Source organism: Cygnus atratus, chromosome 8, assembly GCF_013377495.2.
Source record: "Cygnus atratus isolate AKBS03 ecotype Queensland, Australia chromosome 8, CAtr_DNAZoo_HiC_assembly, whole genome shotgun sequence".
Lineage (NCBI taxonomy): Eukaryota > Metazoa > Chordata > Aves > Anseriformes > Anatidae > Cygnus > Cygnus atratus.
This window is the reverse complement of record NC_066369.1, coordinates 16,344,075-16,368,490: the sequence shown is the minus strand read 5'-3', so window position 1 is coordinate 16,368,490 and position 24,416 is coordinate 16,344,075. Positions and strand designations below refer to the sequence as shown.

General features: G+C 44.7%; 2 protein-coding genes across 14 annotated transcripts in view; both read left to right on the top strand.

Annotated features, from left to right (window-relative positions):
* LRRC8D (leucine rich repeat containing 8 VRAC subunit D) overlaps positions 1 to 17,461 on the top strand; it is a 62,581-nt gene extending 45,120 nt beyond the window's left edge. For 9 of the 10 annotated variants that reach the window (XM_035537998.2, XM_050712389.1, XM_035538000.2 and 6 more), the window contains one exon: positions 516 to 4,227. In XM_035537998.2, coding sequence (XP_035393891.1) covers positions 516 to 3,088 — 2,573 coding nt within the window. In that variant the 3' untranslated portion in view covers positions 3,089 to 4,227. Of the gene's footprint in view, positions 1 to 515; positions 4,228 to 16,688 lie in introns of those variants that run through there. The other variant, XR_004777303.2, reaches the window with a different exon arrangement.
* The window catches only part of ZNF326 (zinc finger protein 326), an 80,427-nt gene that overhangs the window by 35,066 nt on the left and 20,945 nt on the right, over positions 1 to 24,416 (top strand). Inside the window, exons 1-2 of one of the 4 annotated variants that reach the window (XM_035538008.2) lie at positions 21,035 to 21,146; positions 21,656 to 21,730. The exons of 1 other annotated variant lie outside the window; for it this stretch is intronic. In XM_035538008.2, coding sequence (XP_035393901.1) covers positions 21,131 to 21,146; positions 21,656 to 21,730 — 91 coding nt within the window. In that variant the 5' untranslated portion in view covers positions 21,035 to 21,130. Of the gene's footprint in view, positions 1 to 21,034; positions 21,147 to 21,655; positions 21,731 to 22,460; positions 22,504 to 24,416 lie in introns of those variants that run through there. 2 more of the 4 variants (XM_035538011.2, XM_035538010.2) reach the window with 2 other exon arrangements.

Here is a 24,416-nt window from a genome sequence, read left to right as displayed (position 1 = left end):
CTGTGCAAGATGAGCAATGTGCAGAGCATCTAACAAACATTGTCTACTCTGTGTATAAATGCAAGGTAATACAAAAAAAAAGTAATGCTGGATTTCACATTTTCAAAGACTCGAGCAGTCATTTTTACAGAATCGGATTTTGTGCAGTGGATTCAGTTGTTGCTGTTCATGTTGTTAACACACATAAGCTGTGGCACTTATCTTTTAGATATTTCAGTTGAACATAGCAGACCTTGGTGCTTGTACTGTGAGGTGGCAAAGCTACATAAATATCATCTGGCCTGAAGTGAGAAGCCTTCCTTCAGTTTTGATGCTAAAATAATGTGCTGTTTCAGTACGTATCCTTTGAGAGTACCCTGTTGAATGGAGTGATGGACAACATGTGACATGCAACAAAACCTAATGAAAACTTAAACCTTTTGAAGATTTGCATGTCATGGTGTGATTGTTCTTTTAATAGTAAAGTAACCTGCTCACCAGTCAACAACATTGATTTTGGTTTTGTTTTCTTGTAGGAATGTTTACCCTTGCAGAAGTTGCATCGCTCAATGACATCCAGCCAACCTATCGTATCCTGAAACCATGGTGGGATGTGTTTATGGATTATCTAGCGGTTGTTATGTTAATGGTTGCCATTTTTGCTGGAACCATGCAGCTGACCAAAGACCAGGTGGTCTGCTTGCCAGTTTTGCAGTCTACTGTAAATTCAAAAGCACAACCCAGCACATCAGGGAAGGCTGACTTTACCACTGTTGAAACAACCACTGGTCAAGGAGAAGACGCGTCAATGAGAACGGTTTCCTTTGGAAGTGCCCCTACTGTAACACCAGATGTACCTCTGAGCAGAGCTACCTCTTCTCAGTATCAACCCACTGAATCAGGTCAGGAGCTGAAGAAGGAGCAGAAGGATTCTTCAGGCCGTAAAACAAATCTGGATTTTCAGCAATATGTATTTATTAACCAGATGTGCTATCATTTGGCTCTTCCTTGGTATTCAAAGTATTTTCCCTATCTTGTTCTCATCCATACCATTATTTTAATAGTCAGTAGCAATTTTTGGTTCAAGTATCCCAAGACCTGCTCAAAAATTGAGCACTTTGTGTCTATATTAGGGAAGTGCTTTGAGTCCCCCTGGACTACAAAAGCACTGTCTGAAACAGCATGTGAGGACTCTGAGGAGAACAAACAGAGGTTAACTGGTGCCCAGTCCCTGCCCAAGTATGTTTCCACTAGCAGCGATGAAGGAAGCCCAAGTGCCAGCACTCCCATGATAACGAAGTCTGGCTTCAAGTTTTCAGCTGACAAGCCGATGATCGAGGTCCCCAGTGTCACTATTTTAGACAAGAAAGATGGAGAACAAGCGAAAGCACTCTTTGAGAAAGTCCGTAAGTTCCGGGCTCACGTGGAGGACAGCGATCTGATTTACAAGCTCTATGTTGGCCAGACTATCATCAAGACTTTCAAGTTCATATTTATTCTCTGCTATACCGCGAACTTTGTCAACACCATTAGTTTTGAACACATCTGCAACCCCAAAGTGGAACACCTGATTGGCTACACGCAGTTTGAATGTACACACAATATGGCTTACATGTTGAAGAAGCTGCTCATCAGCTATATTTCTCTCATTTGTGTCTATGGTTTTATCTGCCTCTACACGCTCTTCTGGCTGTTCCGAATACCCTTAAAAGAATATTCTTTTGAAAAGGTCAGAGAAGAGAGTAGTTTCAGTGATATTCCTGATGTGAAAAACGATTTTGCATTTCTTTTGCATATGGTAGATCAGTACGACCAGCTGTATTCTAAGCGATTTGGTGTCTTTTTGTCAGAGGTAAGTGAGAACAAACTACGTGAAATCAGTTTAAACCACGAATGGACTTTTGAAAAGCTGCGGCAACACGTGTCCCGCAATGCCCAGGATAAGCAAGAGCTGCACCTTTTCATGCTGTCGGGGGTCCCCGATGCAGTCTTTGATCTGACAGATCTGGATGTGTTAAAACTGGAGCTGATTCCTGAAGCGAAAATCCCAGCAAAAATCTCCCAGATGACAAATCTTCAGGAGCTTCATCTGTGCCACTGCCCTGCAAAGGTCGAGCAGACAGCCTTCAGCTTCCTCCGGGACCACTTGAGATGCCTTTATGTGAAGTTCACAGATGTTGCAGAAATTCCTGCGTGGGTGTATTTGCTCAAAAACCTCCGTGAATTGTACTTGATAGGCAACTTGAACTCTGAAAACAATAAAATGATAGGGCTTGAGTCTCTCAGAGAATTGAGACACCTTAAAATTCTCCATGTGAAGAGCAATTTGACCAAAATTCCCCCCAATATCACAGATGTGGCACCACATCTAACAAAACTAGTCATTCATAATGATGGCACTAAGCTTGTGGTACTGAATAGCCTTAAGAAAATGATGAATGTTGCAGAGTTGGAACTGCAGAACTGTGAACTGGAGAGAATTCCTCATGCCATCTTCAGCCTCTCTAACTTACAGGAACTGGATTTAAAGTCTAACAGCATACGCACAATTGAAGAAATCATCAGTTTCCAGCACTTAAAAAGATTGACTTGTTTAAAGCTGTGGCACAATAAAATAGTCAACATTCCTTCCTCCATTACCCATGTAAAGAACTTGGAGTCTCTTTACCTCTCCAATAACAAACTCGAATCCTTACCAGCCGCAGTGTTCAGTTTACAGAAACTTAGGTGTTTAGATGTAAGCTACAACTCAATTACAGTGATTCCAGTGGAAATAGGTTTGCTTCAAAATCTGCAGCATTTTCACATCACGGGAAACAAAGTCGACGTTTTGCCAAAACAGTTATTTAAATGTGTTAAGTTGAGGACTTTGAGTCTGGGACAAAACTGTATTACCTCAATCCCAGATAAAGTTGGTCAACTGTTGCAGCTGACTCATCTGGAACTGAAGGGAAACTGCATAGACCGTCTGCCAGCCACACTGGGGCAGTGTCAGCTTCTCAGGAAAAGCGGGCTTGTCGTGGAAGATCACCTCTTTGACACTTTGCCCTCGGAAGTTAAAGAGGTATTGAACCAAGACACAAGCATTCCCTTTGCTAATGGGATTTAAGCTGAGGTGAAATGCTCGAGTAGCTGACTTCCAAACAGCAAATGTTGAAAAGTATGGCTGTTGTGAGACCATGCATTTTTAGAAAGCAGAATTCCTTGGAAGGCAGGACTACTAGCAGGATTGTAAGAGATGTAACCGAGTGTTCAATGTTTGCAGTGTTTTAAAAGATTATTTCCAAATTTTTTGAGAGGATAAAGAACCTTAATAATCTCAATTCTTTTTTCCTTAAATTGTTTGTAACTTGGATGCTGCCGCTTTTGAATGTTTACAAATTTGCTTGCCTGCTTAAAGTAAATGATTAAATTGATGACCTTTTCTTACTATGCAAGTTATTCTTTAAGGTCTGGATTGATCTTAGTGCATTATGGGAGGAAAAACAAAGATAAATGTTGTATACGGTGTGGTTCTTGCAGCACTTGAAACACGTTGGTGTGTGATGTTAGTGTCAGCCATTCGCAGCAAACGAAACCGGTTTGGCTGTGCTTCAAACTGCAGCAGAACCACCATTTCCCTGCACTAAGGTATGTGGTTTGCATGAGGCCAGGTGTTTGCCCGCATTCTTCATCCTCAAGGCCTCGTGGTTTTGGATGAGACTTGCTCTGTAATCCAGTGTGACTCCTTCAGAGCTGTGAGGCCTTGTCCCATCCCCACAGTTGATCTCCCCCAGCTTCCATAACGCTCCTCTGTCCCAAGCAGCAATGGGTGGTAGAAGAGAGAGTAGTGCCACTGGGCTTTCCGGTTGGGGATAGTTTTGACGCTTGAACTGTTCTGCATGGTGGCTTTGAGAGTCATTAAACAGCAGGTGACTTCACTGCTCATGTTTTGCTCCTCTTCAGAGTTTTCATCGGGGAAATTCAAGACATTTTACAAGAGTTGGTGATCGTTTTGTTTCACAGCCCTTGCTTAGAAACTGGGCTGTCTGCTCTATTTTCTAGACTAATGACAGAGACATAAGACTTAGAATTTACCCAAACATGATTTAGCTTCATCACTTGTTGCAGCCTATCTTCCAGTTTAACTATAGGACCACCCTTCTCCCCCAGCCCCAGTAATTTGATGTCTTTGAACACTTATGCACTATTAGAAAACCCTAAATGTGTGCCAGATAAGTCATCAAATAAAGAAAAAAGCAGACAGCAGTGAGCGTGGGATTTTTTTTGTTTGTTTGTTTTTCGTGGTGTTTTTTAACTTGAGTTTGCATTGCCAAAGCCATTAGAGAAATACAATCCATTAAATCTGCAAAATCATCAGTTGTAAATCTTGGCCATTTACATTCCATGTGTGCAGAAAAGAAGTACTATGCTGGGAGATGATTATGCGATTACTCATAGTTTAAACACAATTCCCTATTGTAGTGTGGTCAGGACTGAACTAGTCTGTCATTCAAGAGACCATTCTCACACAGAAATCCTCATGCACAGCGATTTCTACTGTAACTTAACCAGAGTTGCCCTGACTTACACCACTATTAACGAGGGGATAGTTTGGGCCTAGGGGCATTGAGCAGTCAGAAGCATTTTAAAAACTGCTCTTATGAATCTTGCACATTTTATTGTCAATTATTTACTGTTAGTCACGCTGGGATGACTGTTCTTAGCTGTAGGCAGCAGTCTCTGAATACATACCTGCACCATATGTTTATGTGTATCAGAAGACCAGTTTATGAACAGTGGTTTTCCCACTTCCTTTGGGGATATAGTCTGTTTTCTCCTTGCCAGCTGGTAGTAAACTTGGGATGCTGACGGTTCTGCAACACGAAGTCACAGGTTTGGCAGAGTACTCTCAGTTACTGATCTCTCCTCCACTGGGACGTTTTTGTGCTAATTCTCAGATTATTATATATATTTTTTTTTAAGTAGGAGTTGTTAAGGCTGCAGTGAATTTTTCTGTTTTTAAGAAACTCGTGTTTATTTTTTGCACATAGATCACTTTAAAATTGCTGGACTATTGACTCTTAGAAAAACTGTGGAATATATAATATTGGTGTATGCCTTGTATTTGCTGTTGACTGTCATTTCAGCTTCCTAGAAATTTTGTGTGGGAGGGAGGAAGAGTTGGAGGATGACAGAATTATTAATGTTTAGAAAAATAGTTCTATTTTTCATCTTTTCTTATTTTAACAGCAGTGTCACACAGTATGGCCATAGATTGATCCTCCTTTTTAAAGGTTTTTTTGGTGTTTCTGATGCTCCTACTGTCCCTACTGATGTTCAAAAATAAGCCCATGTTCTCTTAATATGAGTATGATATAAATAATTTAGATCACTGTTTGACTAGTTATTAGCCAATTGTACTTCTTTAGACAGCTTCCTCCAAAATATGTACATTTTAAAGTTAATTTCAGGCTTGTGATGCTTACTCGGCATAAACTCCCTTCTTGTTTTTAGGAGAATTTTCTCAGAGTGGGGAGGAACTGCTCATCTTCCCCAGGTCACCTCCCTCCCCAGTCCTTCCTCCTTTTTGTGACTGTTTATAACGTTCCTGTTCCCTGCGTGTCCACTGACACAGTCTTGCTTTAAGGTCTCTGAAGTTCATCTCTTTTCCATGTAAGGCATGTGAAACATATTTTGCATTTCTATTTGATTTAATAAATAAGATGTTTATATCTTCCTCTAATCTATTTTTTTTAATGGGGAAAATGTTTGCATAGTAAAGTCTCTGATTTCAAGTGTCTTATGCTGAACTTGCTCTTTTTGGCGCCTGTAAATTTAAAGAGGAGGAGGTATGAGGAGCTGCTCCTAGTAAATCCTGTGGGTATGGTTTCTAACTAGAGCACAGTGTTACAGAATAGATGGGATTCTTTTTTCATCTACATAATCTAAATATTCTCCCACCATTTTTACTTGACTAGTGGAGTTTTGCACAGTATCTGCACAGCCCTGGAAGAAAAATGGTTGTTCCTTTAAATGAGAGGAAGTAGGAGATGCCCATGCTGTTTGCCTCTGTCGCTGCAACGTATTTCTGTGAAGATCCTTGGGTTTTCCAATAAGTTGTCCTTTTGTAAGATGCTTCCTGTGATGCAAAATGAGCTATTGCTTTTCCGAGCGGGTATTAAGTCTCTGAGTGTACAGGAGGATGTTGACACTAATGAAAGGCTTTCTGCTGCTAAATAAATGGCTTTGCAGTCCTGAACTGCTTTCTTGTAGCAAGGGGAGAAGCCCAGACACTGTAGGTCATGTCTGGTCAGGGGCAGTCCACTCTTCCCACCCACCCCTGCTCCACCCCAAGTATCACTCACTGGACTGTATATTTTAATCTTACAGAAATAGCTGTTAAGTATAACGTGGTTCCATGTGCTCAGAAATTAATGGCGTTATGGTTGTGTGAAGGCAACGAGTTAGACTTTTTTACTTGAAGTCAAACAAATGAGATGCACCTACAGGTATAGCGTTGACCATCATCCTGTTCTCTTGTAGGATTTCAAATTTCCTCCATTCTCAAGACAGGGAACTGTGTGCAGGAACATGACAATCCCGAGTAAATCTGTAGCATGTGTGAACATGCAAAAGGGAGGCTTCTGTCAGGTGTGTGAGATGTGAACCTCTGTGGGTGCTAACGGTGAGAAAAAGCCTTGAATTTCCTGAGGCATTCCAGTGTGGATGGCAGAGCCCATAGGGTGCAGTGGCAGCTGAGGGTGGCTTCTCGGGGCTGCTGTCACTCTGTGTGATGGGATTACTGCCCATGCAACAACTGGCATTGAAGATAACACAGAGCATGGCACGGCTGTTCGGTCCTCATTGAGGAGGGAGGCTAAAGGCAGAAGAGCACACCCATGACTTGGGACCTACTTCTGGTTTTGCCCCAACCTTCAGCTCAGCTGGGGGAACGGACATCAAAAAGATTCACATTTCCTGTGTATAAATCGGTGCTTCTTTAGTAAATGTAAAATACATGGATAATTGTGAAAAGCACAAGTGCTGTATTGATGAGCCCCAGTTTTGTTACAGGTGTAATGAAAAAGTTGCATTCTCCAGTGACAGCAAGGCCGTCGGCAACCACGCTGGTTTATGGCTGGTCTGACTCGCTGTAGGCTGAAGGCTGATGTTAGTGCGCTGCAGAGCCTGGGTAGTCTGTTCCTTCAGAAATAAATCTTGGGGAGGCACCTAAGTAAAATGCTTATCAAGGTGCTTTTCTTTCTTTCTTTTTCTTTTTTTTTTTTTTTTTTAAGAACATGCTAAAAGGGTGGTCCTTAAGGTTACCGGACTTGAAAGAATTGAGAAAAATCTTTAGTGTTTTTAACCTTGGCATTAACCCCTTTTCTGCCATGGTGAATTGTTAAAATTGTGGCGTGGACTACCAATTAGTTCCCAGGGTACCCTGAATGATTGGTGATTTTATCAGAAGCATTCCCAGTCATTCCCAGTTCAGGCTGTCCACTTGTGCTTGTACAGTGTGTTCAGCACTTAAACTAAAGGCGTCGAGCACTAATGTTGCAAAACCCTGAGGGCTTATGCTGTGACCAGTTTCCCAGGACAGCAAGTCATTCCTCATGCTGTTAAAGGGAGGGAAAGCTGTGTTACTGAGTACAGTTGTTTCTGTAGCAGAGATGAGGCTCTAGAATTAAGCTCAGAAACAGATTTTCGAGGCTGATTACAAACATGCACCCATTCCATGATAAAAGTCATGGGAGATGTTGCTTCTGGCAGAGAGATGATGAAAACCGCTCCTGTGATTCAGCCAGGCATGGGTGCAGAAGTGGCAGCTCTGTAACTGTACACATCCACACAATGCAGCTGATGTGGGGGGGTCGCTAAAACCGCAGGCACTGGAGTTGGGCCAGGCTGCATCTCTCTCCCTTCCCTGAAGAGAACAGCCCCTAAGCTCTTTTACAATTGCTAGAGCCAGGACCTTTGTTCTGTCTTGCCTCCAACATCACGTTGCCCCTTGATGCTGGAGGTAACGTAGGGTTATTGGTTCAATAATGACTGTTTGGGAAGAATGCCATCTTCTAAATTAACACCACAGTCTCTTGCAGGAAGCCTTCCAGCACAGAGCAGGTCTGTTCCCATGAAATGAACATGTTGTGCCCATAAACAGCAGAATCGTGGATTGGGATTGGGTTGCACAGACCATTAGGAATAAATGTGTGAACACGTTACTGTTCTGGTAACCAGTTCTGGGTAGTTCTGCTGTTTCAGGTGGTTTTTAGAAGTGGATTTTCCCTAACACCCTCCTGCTATGTCTCTGGAGCCGAGGTTGCAGGCATGGGGCAGACTGGCTGGTTGCAGGCGATGCTGCTGGAGCTGCCCCAGCAGAGCTGGGCTGGGAGAGGGCTGGGGTGCCACAGCCGCTGCCAGCGGGGCTCCTCGCTGCTGCTGGACTTACCTCGCTCCTCCCAACGCGTCATCTCTGGGAGATGCCACGTGGGGTTGTGTCCCCAGCCACAACATAAAGGGAATGCTGTTGAATGCAATGTGCTGCCAAGTGATGCATTTGGTTTGGAAGATGGGGATCATGATAACAGCAGGAAATGCACAATAAGAAAAAAGGGGGGGGCATCAACAGTCCTTACGGAGTATCCACACACACAGAGCATGAAATTTCAGAAGTTTTGGAAAGACTGCACGAAATCCTGCCTGCTGCTCCTGCCTAAAGGCAAGCTCAGTCACTGGACAGCCTGAGATTCTGGTTTTCATTTTATCTGGGATTTTACATTTCTCTCCCCTCTGTCTCTCAGGACCTTCGAGTGCCTATGTGACTGTTGCTTGCGTGCTTTCCTGCCCCACTATCTGCGATAAGCTCTGCCCTGCAGAGCCCCTAGTGCTTAATGCCACACGGCCGTAACCCCACAACCAGGCCGGGGGCCACCCCCATGCCCCACGGGGAGACCTCTGGTGCTGTCAGGGCCCAGGCCTGATGTGGGAGCTGCAGCTTCCCCTCGTGAGGGGATTGTCCCCGCCCTACCTGGCAGGCAGTGCCCTTGTGGGGCAGAGCCCTGGCACCCAGCGAGGCCGCAGCTCCCACCCCAGGGAGTGCTGCAGACGGGGACCCACATGGCCTGGGTGCCCACAGTTCTCACAGCCCAGGGGAGCTGCTGGGTAGAGTTCCTGTGGCATCTGTAGGCAGCAATTTCCACAGGCTCCCACTGTTTTGTGTCCTAAGGGCTTCCCCGATGCTTGTTGGAATTGGGGTTGGGCGTTTCTTATCCTGTTCGTGATGGTGTGGAGAGCACATGGTGACTGACCTCGTCACAGCCCCTTCAGCAGTGAACACATCCTGCGCTCCTTGGATTTTTTTTTTGCACTAGATTGAACCCGTTCCTTCAGCCTTTCTTCACGTGTTGCTTGGGCGTGTTTGTTTCCTAACACTCGCCACTCCTGCTGCTCCCCTGAGCTCTGTCAGTTTATTGAGTCTGACAAATTCAGTGCTGCCTCTGGTAGGGCCTCAGCCGGGGCCTCCCTGGGGACAAGCAGTGCAGGGCTGCTAAACCCCTCGTGCACCTCTGCCGCCGAGCCTTCCTGCTTACCCTTGGCTGGGCGGCCCTGCAGAGACCCTTGCTACACCCACTGCCCGGCATCCCCGTGGGAAGGGCTCAGACCTTTCTTTTTTTTTTTTTTTCCATCGTGACTTTGGCCTGAAGATTTGCAGGGAAAAGAACCTGGGTGCTGCACGCCTCAGTGCCTTCGCTCAGGGGCAGGTGACTGCTACTCGGCTTTGCTCTTTTGGTTTCTCTGCAGTGCGTGGGACATTCCTGAGGGGGGTGGCCTCCAAGCTCTCTGAGCTCACCTATTGTGAGCATTTTGTCGTGGACTTCTTTCCTCACTGCAGTTGGATATAAAATACTGTGCAAGTGGAGGCTCTGGGTATGTGCTCAGGTTTGCAGGACTGTAATGCGTGAAATAGCTGGAAACCAGAATGCCTCCGAGGACCTCAGGTTTTAACCTATTAAAATTGGGAAACGTACTTAACGAAACACAAAGGCAAACTCACACGGAAATTGCTCCCTGTCACTGTAGATATTTATGTGTATTTGAGATCTAAGAAAATCTCAGCATGCTCCGACCCCAGGAGAACAAGATACTTTCCTAGGCTTTGTCCTAAAATCTGGTTAAGAAATTGTCTTTAAAATCGAGCGTGTTAAATGTGTGTGAAGCCGTGCTGTACCTGCTAGCCAGCACTACTGTGTGTGAATAATTCACATGCTTACCGTTTGGGAAAGCTCCTCAAACCTTCAAAGCTGTTTTTGCTCATGTGGCGACCAAGTCTGTGTCCCTCTCACCACAGCGGTCAGCCTTCACACACAACGTGGCTGGGTTCGCCACATGCTGGGGGTCAGAAACCGCTGTGATCCCGTGCCTCAGCTGCTGCCAGGTGAGCCTGTTCCTACCGGGCAGCAGAGGAGCACCCATAGTGAGAGGGAAGTGCACCTCCCAGGTCACCTTCCCGCCCAGGCAAGGTCCTTGTGCCTGCGGGGCTTTGCTTAGCTTTGCACTCCTGTTGATCAGCCTCAGCCACATGTTTAACTCTGAATGTATTCGTTTAATTAAATGCTTTTAACATTCATTACGGGGCTCCTAATTGCTGACTAACCCAGAGGAGCTCAGCAGCAGGCATGGGGTGTGAAGCACCGGTGAGCAGCCTGTGTTGAACCACACAGTGGTTTCCCAAAATGAGTGTTTTGGGAAGAACATTCTCGCTGGTTCTGTGTCTAAAACCAGGTCTCTCCAGAGCATGGTGCACAGCAGGGCCCAAACATGGCTCCTCCATCTTGTGCTGGGGCAGTGCTGCGGCTCCAGGCTCAGCCAGCTGGGTGCTTTGGAGCTGACTCCGAGGTGCAGGGGTGCTCCCATGCCTGGAGCAGTCCCTGTGTCTGGGGACATGGGGCTTTGTTCCTCCTCCTAACTTCTTACACAAAAGGTAAAAGATGGGGGATACATGGCTGTCAAAGTCAGGGCTGGAAATCTCCTGTTTCTTATGTCGTAGAATTGAAGTCAGGCACAGCTTGTGAGATTAATGCTAAGATTACAGGGAGCTTGGAATCGGTCCTAACACACCACAAAAAGCAAAGAAACCCTGCAGGTCAACATGCTGACTGTTCACAGGGCTGTTCAGTCTCTCCACCACTGAGTTTTTGAAGCTCTGTCATATAAAGCGTGGGGTTAAATGAGCTCCACTGAGGCCATCCTCCAGAACACCTGGGGTGCTTCTCAGAGCCTGATCAATAGCTGGGGTGGAGGTAAGCTGCTTCTGCTCTGCCCCCTCTTAATGGATTTTTTCTGTTCCCAAGATGTTTATTTTCCATTCCTTTGGCTTTACATCCAAAGTGATTCTAAGCCTGTTTTTTTCAGGATGCCTCTTTTGAAAACTGCTCACTCGAGCCATTGTACACAGCAGCTCCTATTTCAATCCACTGTAAGTTTGACAACAGTCTCTGCTGTCTTTTCTCTTCCCTGTGGCTTTTTTCTTTTTTTTCCAGAAATTTCTTTGTCACAGTCAGGTTGACAGTGGCCTACAACATCTTTGTTGGATTAAAGTACATACGGCATTTGGACTGGTCTTTTATATATTTCTGAATTTCAACTACTTCCCTTTAAGAAACTACAGGCTGTCCTGAAGCTGCTGAAATAAATCACTTGAGTAAATGCTTTTTCTTCTTTTCTGCTGCCACTTTGGAACAGTAAGGACTCTGGCTAGATCCTTCCTCCCTATTAAAATCCAATGCAAAACTTCCACTGATTTGGAGGAATCATTTTACTGCAACACGCTATTGACCCATGGGGATAATTTTTTCCTGAAAGGATTTTACTGTATGTTTATGCTAAGTTTATCAGAAAAAGGTGCCCTCTAAAATTCAGGGCTGAGACCCCCGCTGCTTTGGAGATGCTGCCGTCCTTCATTAACTAATTTACTGGTTTACTGAAACCACAGACTCGTGGGGAACATTTCTGTGCCAGGCTTTCTCAATGGGCCGTTTGTGCAAGTAGGTGCTCGGTGTTGTAAGAGTTGCACAATCCAGCCCTTCAGATCCTGTAAGAATATCCTTTTACAAGCTCTAATATCAGAAGTACCTGCAATATTTGTACCTCTGTGCAGTTCTCTGTGGAAATGAAGGACTGTGTGTATGTGATGTTTACTGGGCAAACACCATGGCTTTAAACTCCTGCAAGTGAAACTGCTGTTATTGATTTTTCACTGTCCAAGACATGCCAAGAGCAAATACAAATACCTTACAGAATCTGGTTCTTACAATGCCATTTGGGTATAAATGTTTACAAGGACATGAGTAACAGGCAAAGAAACACGCTTGTGCCCAAAAGATGTCAAAGCTCTGTGTTGTCCCTGCCTTTGTTGATCTGGTTCAGCCAGGGAAGGAGCAGCGAGAGGCTGGCCACGCAGCCCTGCCCTGGTGCCCGGATCCAGGAGTAGGAAGAAGCCGGGCGTGGGGCTGAGGAGGCAGTTTGTGCTTTGTATCTGCTCTGTGTGCTGTGCACAAGCTTCGAGAGGAGAGCCAGCTAATGCTGTTCACTGTGGTGACATCAAGATGTGCACACTAGCCTGCTGGGAAAAGGTCCAAGACCATCAATTCATTTTCATTTCCCATGCAGCAGTTAGATGGTGAGAGTATCGATTTAATCTGAGAGCCAGAATTGACAAAGCCATATCCACAGTTGCTGATCTGTAGCCATGTACTTCTTGAGACCACAAGCACCTGGGAACTAGCTTTAAATGCAGCTTGTGTGGCTGCTTCGAGGAGGACAACGGTGAAGGTCAATGCAGAGACAGGTGCTCTGGTGCAGCCCTCTCTGGGCTGGATGGGTCCTGGACAGGTGGGGCATTACCTTGATTGTTGTGGTCAGCATACAAGAGTCTTTAATTTGCTCAAGGAATCAGGCCTGGCAGGGCTATATGACTTCAAAAGCAACTTTGGTTTTCTTCTTCCCTATCCTTGCTCAAATCCTCAGGTGAACATGATCTGAGGAGACGTGAAGTTCTGATTCAAAGCCCCACATCCTACAGCTGACATCCTTAGCAGCCCTGTCCCACGTGGAACACCAGTCTGTTTTCTGTGACGTGAATAAACACGTGGGGATCTCTGACCTTTCACTTGAGACACGTGTATGCCAGGGGAGAGGACAATCACAAGGCAGGGTGATGTCCGGTGCTGCCTTTCATTTGGCTGGTCCAACTAGCAGTGGCACGGGCGTCAGCAAGGAGTGTTGATACTCTGGATACTTCAAGTGTCTGTACAAACACCTTCACTAATGTGACTGCACACACAGGAACCCCACCTTCACTTGCTGGGAGGTGGCTCCCATTCCCCCTGCCAAGGGATTTTGCAATTTTTTTTTGTGTAACTTGGACAGAAATTGGTATTTTGTTTATTCTGTGATTGGAGCTTTCACTTTTCTTCCCTTGGTATACATCTTGGAGAGTTTATACATCTTAATGAAATTATGCAAAAGGAGGGAGGTGTTGCCCAGAGGCAACAAGAAGGAAAAAAAAAAAAACAAAAAAAAAACAATATAAGCATCTAGAAATAACATGGGAAAGCAGAAGTGTGAGCTGGTTTAACCCCCATGGTTCATGGGGCAGCCATCTTACAAACAGCCCCCAAAACAGAGGGAGCTCAAGCGGGCCTCTGCACCTGGGTGCGAATGACCCAAGCACTGGGGTCCAGTTTTGGGTTTTGCGCATGGTGTGTCATCTCCAGCGACCGCAGTAGGGGTCCTTCAGTGACATGGTCGCAGCAGCACGTGGTTGGTTGTGTGGAACACACTATCTGGGGGTGTTGTTCCCTCTTATGTGCCTCTTCTTAGCAAAACCAGGTGAGAAAAACTGCCTTTGAAGCCCCTGTCTCCCCTGATGCTCACTTCTGCCTTTCAGAAGGCCCTTTCACGGGAGCTCATTCAGCTATTCGTGTGGCTGCGCATAAACTGCGTGAGAGGATGAGAATTTAAAAAGCCCTCAAAAAGGGTGTGTGTGCACAGAGGTGCAGAAAACCTGGTTTGTGCATCTGTACTCATGTCTGTGATAGCTGCTGGAGGAGGTTAGGTGCACTTAATGTGCTCCTGCATTGGGACCACAGGCAACGACGCTGGCTCATGCGTCTGGAGCGTGGAGCTGAAGGAAATCCATGTTTCACTGGGACTTTTAAGAGGCAGCCAGCACTGCTTTTTTTGTCACCTTGAATTGAATAGGAAGTGTGGAACGCGTGCAGCGTGAGCAACAGACTGCCTCTATCTCATTCTCTTCCAAATTCTACAGGATTCTGCATAAGATCCATAAGTTTTAGCAAAACTGTGCGTTGGTTCCCCTATTGTAGCTTATTTCCAGTAACCTGGAAATAAACTGTTACACGAAGGTTTGACTTCATCCCACTGGGTACACACTATACCATAAATCCGGCAAAAGCAGATGACAGTTTTCCCTTCCTGCATTATGGGAATATTCCTTCTGCAGACCAGCTACTTCAGGGGTACTTACAAGCATAACACAATTTAATGAGAAAATGCTGAGCATTGGCATGGCAGGATATATTGAGCCACATGCAAATTGTTCTTGAAGCAGACTACATTGGAAATACGGGGAAAAAATATCTGAAATGTTATGTCAACCAGTATGTTGACATTCTGGTGATTTTATCATGGATCTTGTAATACCTAGTATTTGCTGAACACCTCTAGAGTCTGACTCAAGAGAGCACAGAAACCTGAGCTTTAAATAACAATAATAATGATAAGTTGAAAGTGAGAAAAATGTCACTCAGAGTCACAGAGAAAAGCTCAAGAATGAAACCCAAGAACAAAGTTTCAGAAAGTGACATTCGAGTACAAATAAATATACCATTAATTTTCTTTTCTTTTTTTACTTATTTTTAAAGTTTGTGCCTTAAAGGCAGTTTTGAGGATGGAGGCACAAGAGCATGGGCGGCTCTTAGCTTTTCGAACACTTATTTTAGGGAAGCCTACATCCTAAAATCTTCTAAGCTTGTGGCAGCATGGAAGAAAAGGAGCTATGGTCTCTTCTATCCATTTCCCTACAAAACAGCAGTAACAAATATGTTATCACATGCCCCTAAATGCCCAGAGAGGGAAGACAGGGTGTCAGACTGAACGCTGCAGCCTGCTGTAGGTTTTCTTCTGTTCCCATGACAGGAACGAGTTTTCAATTTCTGAACAGATCTCTTTGGGGAGATTGCCTGGAGAAGTTCCCCACCCATCTGGTGTCCTTCTCTTCAGACTTCTCTTTTTTCTTTCTGCAACAAACCCATGGATTTGTCTATAAAACCCATATTCACAAGCAGGACTAGAGACCAAGATCTTTGGCCTTAAACGTCTCAGCCACTTGAGCTGTATGCAAAAATCACCCAGTTTATTTTTTGCTAGAAGAAGACAAGTGCCTTCACGGCTCTTGTGTTCAGCCTTCTTGTCTTCAGTCACAATAACAGTGTCTTAGTTAATGGTGACTTTTAGTTTAAAGGGAAATGTATATAAGCATGCTTTTATATTCCGAGATAAGTGTCTGACTGCTGCTGTGTGCTGCGTTATTTAACTTCACGGTTTTATCTTCTTGGAACCTCACAGTTCCTTGAACATGCTTCCATCTAAAAAGTGTTTCAAATGTATATGGTCAAACTTTCTAGGAAAACAGTGTGAATGAACTCTTGCTGTGAATGGCACATTGCTATTTCAGCTACTCTGTGTGTGAGAGAGGTAATGTGCATAAAATCTGCTTAAATGCAAAGTTTCTTGTGAGGGAAAAGTTACAGGGTTTGTGCCCTTTCTGGTACGTAAGTACATACACAGAAGGCTTGAAAAACATTTGGTATGGATATGTATGCTTGTGTTAGTTATATGTCTTGCTTGTCTTTTGTTGTTGTCGTTGTTGTTTTTGAAGGGCAGGGGAAGTATAGGCGGAGGTATGGGACAGGCATCTCTAATGTGGGAGTTAATAGTCCGCTGGCTGAAGTGCTCCAGGATGTCGATGGACTGGCTGACAGTGCATGGACAATGAGCAAGGACAAGTCCAGTTCTATCTTTGCCTAGGGCACTTATGCAGCTGTTAGTTGCCCGGTGTAGAGCATATAGGGCAAAAAGCCCAGCTGAGTCCTACCCACCTTCAGCAGCACTCTCCTGCAAGATTAGATAACACTAGAGCTGGCCTCCAGGGAGAGTAAAGGAAAAGTTGTAAACCTAAAAAGCAATAGGCATAGTTGCTCATAAATATTTGTATGCAAGAAAAGTAAAGCACTTCACTGATAGTTTGCCAATTACTAATAGGTTGCTCTGCAAATATCCTGTTTCCCCTAGGGATGTATGATAATGAAGCTGGTATCCTCTTTTTCCAACCAACCAGCTGCTGGAAATTATGCCAAAATCAAACCAAAGTCTGAAGTGGGTTCTGCTACCCTCACTTCTGTGTGTCATTGTGACCCCAAAGTTGCAGCAATTGCTCTTTCTGGTGAGTGCCTGCTGCTGCTTGAGAGGCTGCCGAGGCACCGGTGGGGCCATAGCAGCACACGAGCTCCAGCAGGTCTGTGCTATGGCACATCTGAAAGTTTCTAGTCGTTCCTGTAAAGGGACTATGCGAAGAAACTTGTTAAGTTAGCTTTTAATCTGTATTCTGAGGTGTTTTTTGTCTGTTTGTTTGTTTTCTGTAGGTAATGAGTAACGTGATTAGGACATTTCTGGATGTTTCCATTCCCTCCTGCTGAATTTTGGGACTTTTTTTTATGCTTGTGCTGTACGATATATATGTACAGAAGCCATAATATTTCAGCTTTGGAAATATCATAGTATGGCTCTGATTTCTGCTGTGATGACAGACATTAAAGCCCACTGAAATCAGCGTGGCTCTGGATGGTTACCATGGTTCTTCAGCTAGGCTCAGATGGAAGGATCTGCTTCTGTGTTAACATTTTAGAAGAAACAAAGGGAACTGGATTTTGTATTCTATAAAGAATCAACAGTGTTCTCATGTTCCTGTCCTGTTCCCCATTGTCCTAAAATGCAAAGAAGGCCGTCTCCTGAAAATGTCACGTGTCAGCATGTATTTTAGTATGTATATAAATATATTCCACTGCTGTGAATGCTGTTTTAGCACCACTGGGTAGGTTGTAGAGATGAGTTCCTGTAGATTTAAACATTATGTCAATCACACCTCCTCTAAGCAGAGTTAAGAGACAGACAGCTTTCATCAAAGGCCAGAAGAGCATCTCCCTATACCAGTATTGCCAATAAGATTTAGATCAACTCCACTGCATTGAAATACAGAGGATTTGTTACCATGGGGTCTCCAAAATTGCTAGTACCTGTTTGCTAGCCACAGTTAGCTGCAACTGATAGGCATTTTACACAATTTCCTTAGGTTTTAGACAATACTTTAAATGAAAGGGTAGTAGAAAACAACACTTAGAAAGAGGAGGAGAGGGAGTGGGTAGTTACAGTACCGAACTACAGAAGAACTTTATTTCACAATAACCGTGCTGCTGTGTGTGGATAAATCACTGATTGTTCTCTTATCCCTGTACTGCTATGAAGAATTTACCAAAAAAAAAAAAAAAGCCACCAAACCAAACCAGAAAAACAAGGAAGCAGCAGAACATGAATTCAAGAGCAGAATGGGATTGCACAAGGAGATTCTGCACTGAACTGAAACATTCATGTTTTGGACCATCAAGAACGAATGAAGTACAATACAGTTCTGTTCCCTGTCTCTTTTTATGTCTCCATTTTGTTTGGCTTTGCTTAGCTTAGATTTTTCCTTTTTGGAGTCCTGCAGGGAGAAAAGAAGGAGCCTTTGTTTTAAAAAGACTCAGACCAACAGTGGGCCATTGATCATAATTAAATCTAAAATAATACGCTTTTGCTGACCTGTTTGTATTGAATCCAAAGAATTGTACGTTATACCTGCTGTAGCCTCAGTCTGCCCCCAGATCCAGTTTCTTCTCCCTGAGCTGCTGGTTCTGGGACAATAACTTTAAAATCCCAAATATATCCGTGTTTGCAGGGTTGCATGTGAAAGCACCTCCTCCTCTGTCTGATGTCTGGAGTGCTAATTTGGTACTAGAACGATTTCTTCATCATCAGATGTTCTCCTTGTCATGTGCCCTCCGTGACAGACTGCAGTCCCCATAACAACCACCTCAGTTGTCAATAACTTCCTCGGATGGCGAAATGACCCATAGGATAAGAGTAATTCTCATAATAATATTTGGGGGTTGTGTACAATTTATATGTAACCGTGCCATAATGTGCATTGACCCAATTCAGAGCTTCCTGAAGTCTATATGAATGTCTGTGCTGATTTTGGTGATCACTGGTTTCTTCAGAGACTACACCTAAGCTTTCATAGCCAGATTTTTAGTATAACAAAACATAGAGGTTTAACCCTGTGACATTTGGCACTAAGCAAAAGAGAAGCATGTGTTCTTGTAATTTGATTTGCAGTTATTACTGTTAATGTCCTGTTGAATTTTCCTTAACTGTGTTTTGCATCTCCTATTGCATTTATTTTCCAGGATGCTCTAATGAGTAAATGTGCTGATGGATTAGTCACTGAACAAATGTGCTTTAGCAGAATACTGGAGAGATTCACAAGAAGATGCCTCTTTTGGCATCAAGTCCTACAAATAGGGAGTGTTAGGTGCCTTGGTCCTACTTTTACCCATTCTCAGTCTGTCAGGACACACTTAGTGCATTCCTTAGCAGCTCATCTTGCAGCATGCACGGAATTCCTTAAGCAGAGATGATTCTTTAGTTTTGACTGTTGCTTGTTTCAGGCCACCTGGGAGAATCAGTTTATTCCCACTGTATTTGTAATGAATTGTTACCTAGGATAGCTTTTGGCTTCCATGCACATTTATGCATTTGTTTAATTCCTCACATTTACATTATTTTGCATAGAGCAAAATGTATACAGCTGTGCCCTTGCATTTTCTTGCATGGGGAAAAAATCTTCAAATTTTGAAGATTGTGGTAAGGGGTTTGCAGGCCTTTGGCAGGCTTACTAAGACAGACGGCCCATGGCACTCCCTGCAGGTGCCCTCCAGCAAAACTGCTTGTACTGTACATCTGTGCACAGATCTGCTCATTCCTGTTCACAAGCACAAGGCCACAGATCAGGCTGAATAGCTAGTGTTTAGTAGAGCAAGAAAGGTTGTAGAAAAGGGGCTGCTATGTTGCAAACATGAGACATACAACCGTGAATGTACAGGAAAATTCCCACTGTGTAAACCTCATATTGAATGCAAGAAACTTGTCTGGTTTGCACAAGGGTGCACGTGTAAAGGGATGGGTGCACAAACACGTCTGTATGTGGACTGTTTGGCCCTAGAAATCACTCTGTTCTGCCCAAGCATAATGTATCCTTGGCTGAGAAGTCAGCAGTGAGGCTGGACGAAAGATTTCCTTTGGCAGGGAATAACCATTTTCTCTGCATGTATTTCTCTGGTGATACTGAGAGAGAAACAGGAGACGAGATTTAGCAGAGGAGAGTTCATCAGGGAAATCTGCAGGCTACAGTCCTTTTCGCTCAGCTGTATCCAAAGTCTGTGGCTCAAGTATATTCGCATCTGCTGCCATCCAGAGCTTGGGGAGGGAAAATGTCTGACTGCTGTGTCAGACTCAGGTTTTAGCTTAATAAAAGCTTGGACTCTGGACCTACGTGAGTGAAACCTTCCTTTCCCCAAATGGGGCTTTTATTACTTTTCAGAGTAATTACTTGCAGAGAAATTGGCAGTTTTTGATCCAAGCCTGTTAGCTACTGAAGAATGAAGGAAGACCTGTTTCCCTGACAAAATCAAAAATCAAGAGATAGTGACTTTGCCCACCATTACAACCAGAAAGTGTGTCTCTAGCTTGTCCTCAGAGCCAACTCCCTAGCTTTTTTGTCAGATCTGCTCTCTGCTTCTCTCTCACATAGTCCTCCCACCCCCGTTCAGGAATGTATAAAACATTAAGAAGCTACACGGAACGAAACATTTCTCAGGATGTGAGTCTCACAAAGGTCTTTGGTTTTTGTTGCATGGTGTATCTATTTTTTTTTTCTTCTCTCAAACCTTTGGCTATGGGAGTAGAAAAGTGGTGTCTTACAACTAGCTTGAATTGAGTGAAGCCTGTGTTTACATTTAGCCTGTTTCAGTGTTTCAATGCAGCCTGTTACAGAAACTAAAACAGCTTGTCCTGCGATTCATGGATGAATTGGTGTTAACGGTAGGTTGATCGAAGGGGACTATTACAGGGAGGATACTGCTTAATTGAGTTCTGTTGACTAAGGAAGGCTACACTTCAGCACAGGATTACTTGTGTTTGCTATTTTGGGGGGAAAGAGTGAATATCGAGGCCTATTCATAGCTATTTATGATGCTCTTCCTGGGAAGGCCTCGAGGCAGCCCAAGGGGCCACTGTGGATGGTGCAGCCATGTCAGGAGCCAGGACGAGGGGACAGCGCAAGTACTCCTCTGTGTAACATCACCGAGCTGCTTTCCAAATACAGCCACGTAAGAGATGGGCACAGCCATACGTTCACACAAAGCAGCAGCCGCCCCTGTTGTGGGCTGGCACAGGACAAGGCTCCTCACTCCGCACCGCTGTGGAGCCGCGGGGAGTCACTCCCGCCAAGCACTGCCTGGCTTCCAGCTCAGGGTAAGGGCACATTTTGGTCCTCGTGTACTGAGGGCAGCGTTTGCTGCCGTCGCCCCTTATGTTTTCACCGGGGCCAAAGGGCGTGTGGCAGGAAAGAAAGCGTTGGGACTACAAAAGGCGTGGCAAAGACGCGGCTGTTTCACCGCCGATAACCCCGCTGCGTCTTCAAGCCAGATAAGGCCCGCTGCCATGACGCAAAATGGCGGCTGCCAGCACCTAACATGGCCGCCGCGCAGCCTCCTCCCTCGTGACCCCGCCGATCCAGGCGCCGGGCGCCGGCGGCTTCGGGCGGCCGGGGCCCCTTTCTCCCTTCGGGCCGCGCCGCTCACGTGATGCGGCGGCCGGGCCAATCGGCGCGCTCCCCGGCGGCGCGCAGGCCCCGCCTCGCCTCGTTGTGGCGGAGGGCGCCATTGCCAGTCGCGGCCGTCAGCCGCCGGGAGCGGGGCCCGCCGCCATCATGGACTACGGGGAAGGTGAGCGCGCGCCCCGCAGCGCCGGGCAGGGCCCGGCCGCGTCTCCGCACGGCCGCGGCCGCCTCGCTCCGCGCAGGGCGCCCCCCCCCCCCCCCTTCCCCGCACACACCTCCTCGTCCTCCTCCTCGCCGCCCCTCCCGGGCCGGGGGAGCTGCGGCGGCCGGCGGCGGGCGGGCTGCGCGGGAGGAGGAGGAGGGCAGAGGAGGGCTGAGGAGGGCTGAGCGGCCCCAGGGGCCCTCCCGGGGCCGGGCGGGCGGGCGGGCGGCGAGGGCGGGGGGCGAGCTGAGGCGCCCGGGGGGCGCGGGGCGAGCGGGGGGCGAGGGGGAGGCGGCGGGGGGGGGGGCGGCGGCGGCGCGGGCAGGGCCGGGGGGAGCTCGGGGCGAGCTCCGTGAGGGGGTCGTGCCAGGAGAGCCGCCAGCAGGGAGAGCCGCCTCTCGGCGCGGCTCCCGGTGTCTCCCCTCCAGCTCTCGCTAAGCACTAAGTCATTCTCACTGACCCATCCTCTCCAGCTGAAGACAGAGATTGGAGGTTCCCAGATACCCCCATGCATTGTGGTGTGAACATGCCCAGTGGGTCAGTCTCAGGTATGAGCTATAAATACGTCTAACCTCTAAAAAGCGTTGGGGCTGAACAGTCAGTGTTGCCAAAGATGTTAAAAAGGGTTATTGAAAGTACATAACGTGGTATGGCTGCACATGTTGTTTTCTGGAGGAGTTGTAACTGGCGGGGAGTGAGACTCGGTTCTCATCTTGGGCATGTCAACATGAGCTCCTGCACATTCCGAGTCCGAACGAAGAGGTGTTGGAGGAGTGGGGATGGGAGGGAACGCAGACTTCACTTACGATGTTGCTGTTTGCATACATCGGTATTTTATTTTCTCATGGACTACTATATTTGATTCGTGCTGCTTAGATTGAAAAGAAAGCAGCAGAAACGGGGTCAGAGAATGTTTCCCTCTCCCATGCGGGCATGGGAAAAGAAGAACCTAGATTTTCTTTTGTAACTTACTTTATGTAAGGGTGTGGGAAGGAATATAAGAAGCATAAAAATAAATGTGATAGAGCAAATGTTAGCTTTTGTTTATACACTGTTAAAATACCTGCAACTGAAAAGAATACAGATTTTATAGGTAAGGTTTTAAACTTAGCAAGACTCAAGAAATGTTTTGAAATCTCTTGCCAGCATGCAAACAAGTACCAAAAGGATGTTAATGTATCAATATAAAACTTTTAAAATAAACCGTCCCTAAGTTTTATTTACAGATGTCACCAAATAAGTATTTGCTATTGGATCTCTTCATACACTTGCTGGCCGTTACATGGAAATAACATGGATTACAGAAGCATCTGCGATTGCAGTATGACCGTTTTCGTGATACACTCCTTGAGTCTTAGCTCTTTTGCCAACAATAGTGGTTTGGATTTATTTTTCTTCATAGTAAAATAAATAAAAACTCTGGACTTGTTTTTTTAAATCTTCTGCATTGATTTCTAATTAAATGTCCTTTACATAGATTCTTCTTAAGTTGCAATTTAAATTCTTATTGGAATGTTAACTGTAGTCAATAACCAGAACCTGCTTTTCTGATATCTGATGACAGCAGTATTAAAATGAATCTAGGCTCATCCTTATGATAAGTAAATGATGAAACATATTGTACAGTTAAACCATTACTTTCATGTACCTCTGTAAGAATCTTTGTGATAATTGTTTTACGTTATTTAAATTTATTCAACAAGTTTAATTATGATGTTTGCAGCTTGAAACATTTGATATTAATGTTTGTGCATTGCATGTACGTTAGTAAGTAATGGACGAGCCTTTGTCTTACCCTGATTCTGTACAGTGGGCTAAAGGCTATTTTGTAGAGGTCCAGTAGATGGCAACAGAGGATGAATGTTGAGCGTTTTCTTCTTTGCCCAGTTCTTGGCTAACTTCTTCCTAATGGAAATTTTTAGCCTATTTGAAGTGTGCTTTTTGTTGGACGGCTGATGGTGGCTGTGATTCCACCCTTGTCCCTAGCTGATGACTTGGTTTGAGGCACAGATGACATAGCCTGTAGAATAAACTTTGTGACAATATATTGAGGTTTTGGTTACTGTGACCAGTGTTCATTTAATCTGGAAAGGAAAATGGCTGTTGCTGCAAATCCTAAAATTCATCTAGTTGTTGGATTAGTGCCTTGTTTTGCATGGGACTCAATGTGTTAAATCTTCTGTATCTATTGACAAAGTTGGGATCTTGAGGCAGGCATAAATTTTATAGAAAATGCAATGTGTCTGGAAAAAATGCAGCTTACAGTTGCACAATGGATCCTTAAGTTTATTCTTGTCATAAATTACAAATGAAAAATATTCTGGGCAACTATAGCTTGTTTCAAGCCTGTAATTCTGTGGGTTTTTTTTTTTTTTTCAATTATTTTGAGATTGATATTAAGTTTTACTAAAGTTTTAAGTTTTTTTTATTCATGATTCATTAATGTAAGATCCTTCTCCGTTCTTTCATCCTCTTAGGCTTCTTACATGTTCCATGTGGAGAACGCTATTGGAAATGATTTCGCTTCTTGTGCTGTGAATGTTTTCAATATCCTCTAATCTTTAGCTTTTTCTTTACAAGTGTCAGTGTCTCATAGAGTCCTCTGTACCAAGGGAACCTGATTCTTATCTACTACGTTTAACTTCCTAGTTCTTTTCCTAAGGAAAACAGATTTTTCTTCACTGTATAACGAGAAGTCATCTTGCAGCAATTTTAAGTGATCTCTCCTCTAGATCAGGCTTTTTCTTTTTTTTTTGTTAAACTTCAGGAATGCATATATGTTAACATTTTAATTTGTAAGTTGATCTCTTCTTTAAGTGGCCTATGCTTTTTGATTTTAGGGGTAATATATTTTTTCCCCTTTGTCATAACTTTTCTCCCTTACTCCAAGAGCATTTAGATATGGTTTAGAAATGGAAAATGGAATATTTCTTTTCTGTTCTGTTTCTGTACTTTAGTTCAGCAGCTCGTTCATCAACACTGTGTGCAAGAAGCTGCAGATACCAAAACCCGATTTATTCCTCTAACAAACTCTTTGTTTCAGATACTTCAACTGTGTCAAAGATTTGGTTTCTTTTTAAACTTCAGGAGCAACTATGAACCATTTTTTTCCTCTCTGAAGTATTCATAGATACACAGAATACTTCTTCAGAGGTTTCTTTGCTGAATAGTTACTTTTTAAACTTAAATGAAACAGAAGTACCAAACTTCTCAGTTGTTCTGGGTTCGAAGCAC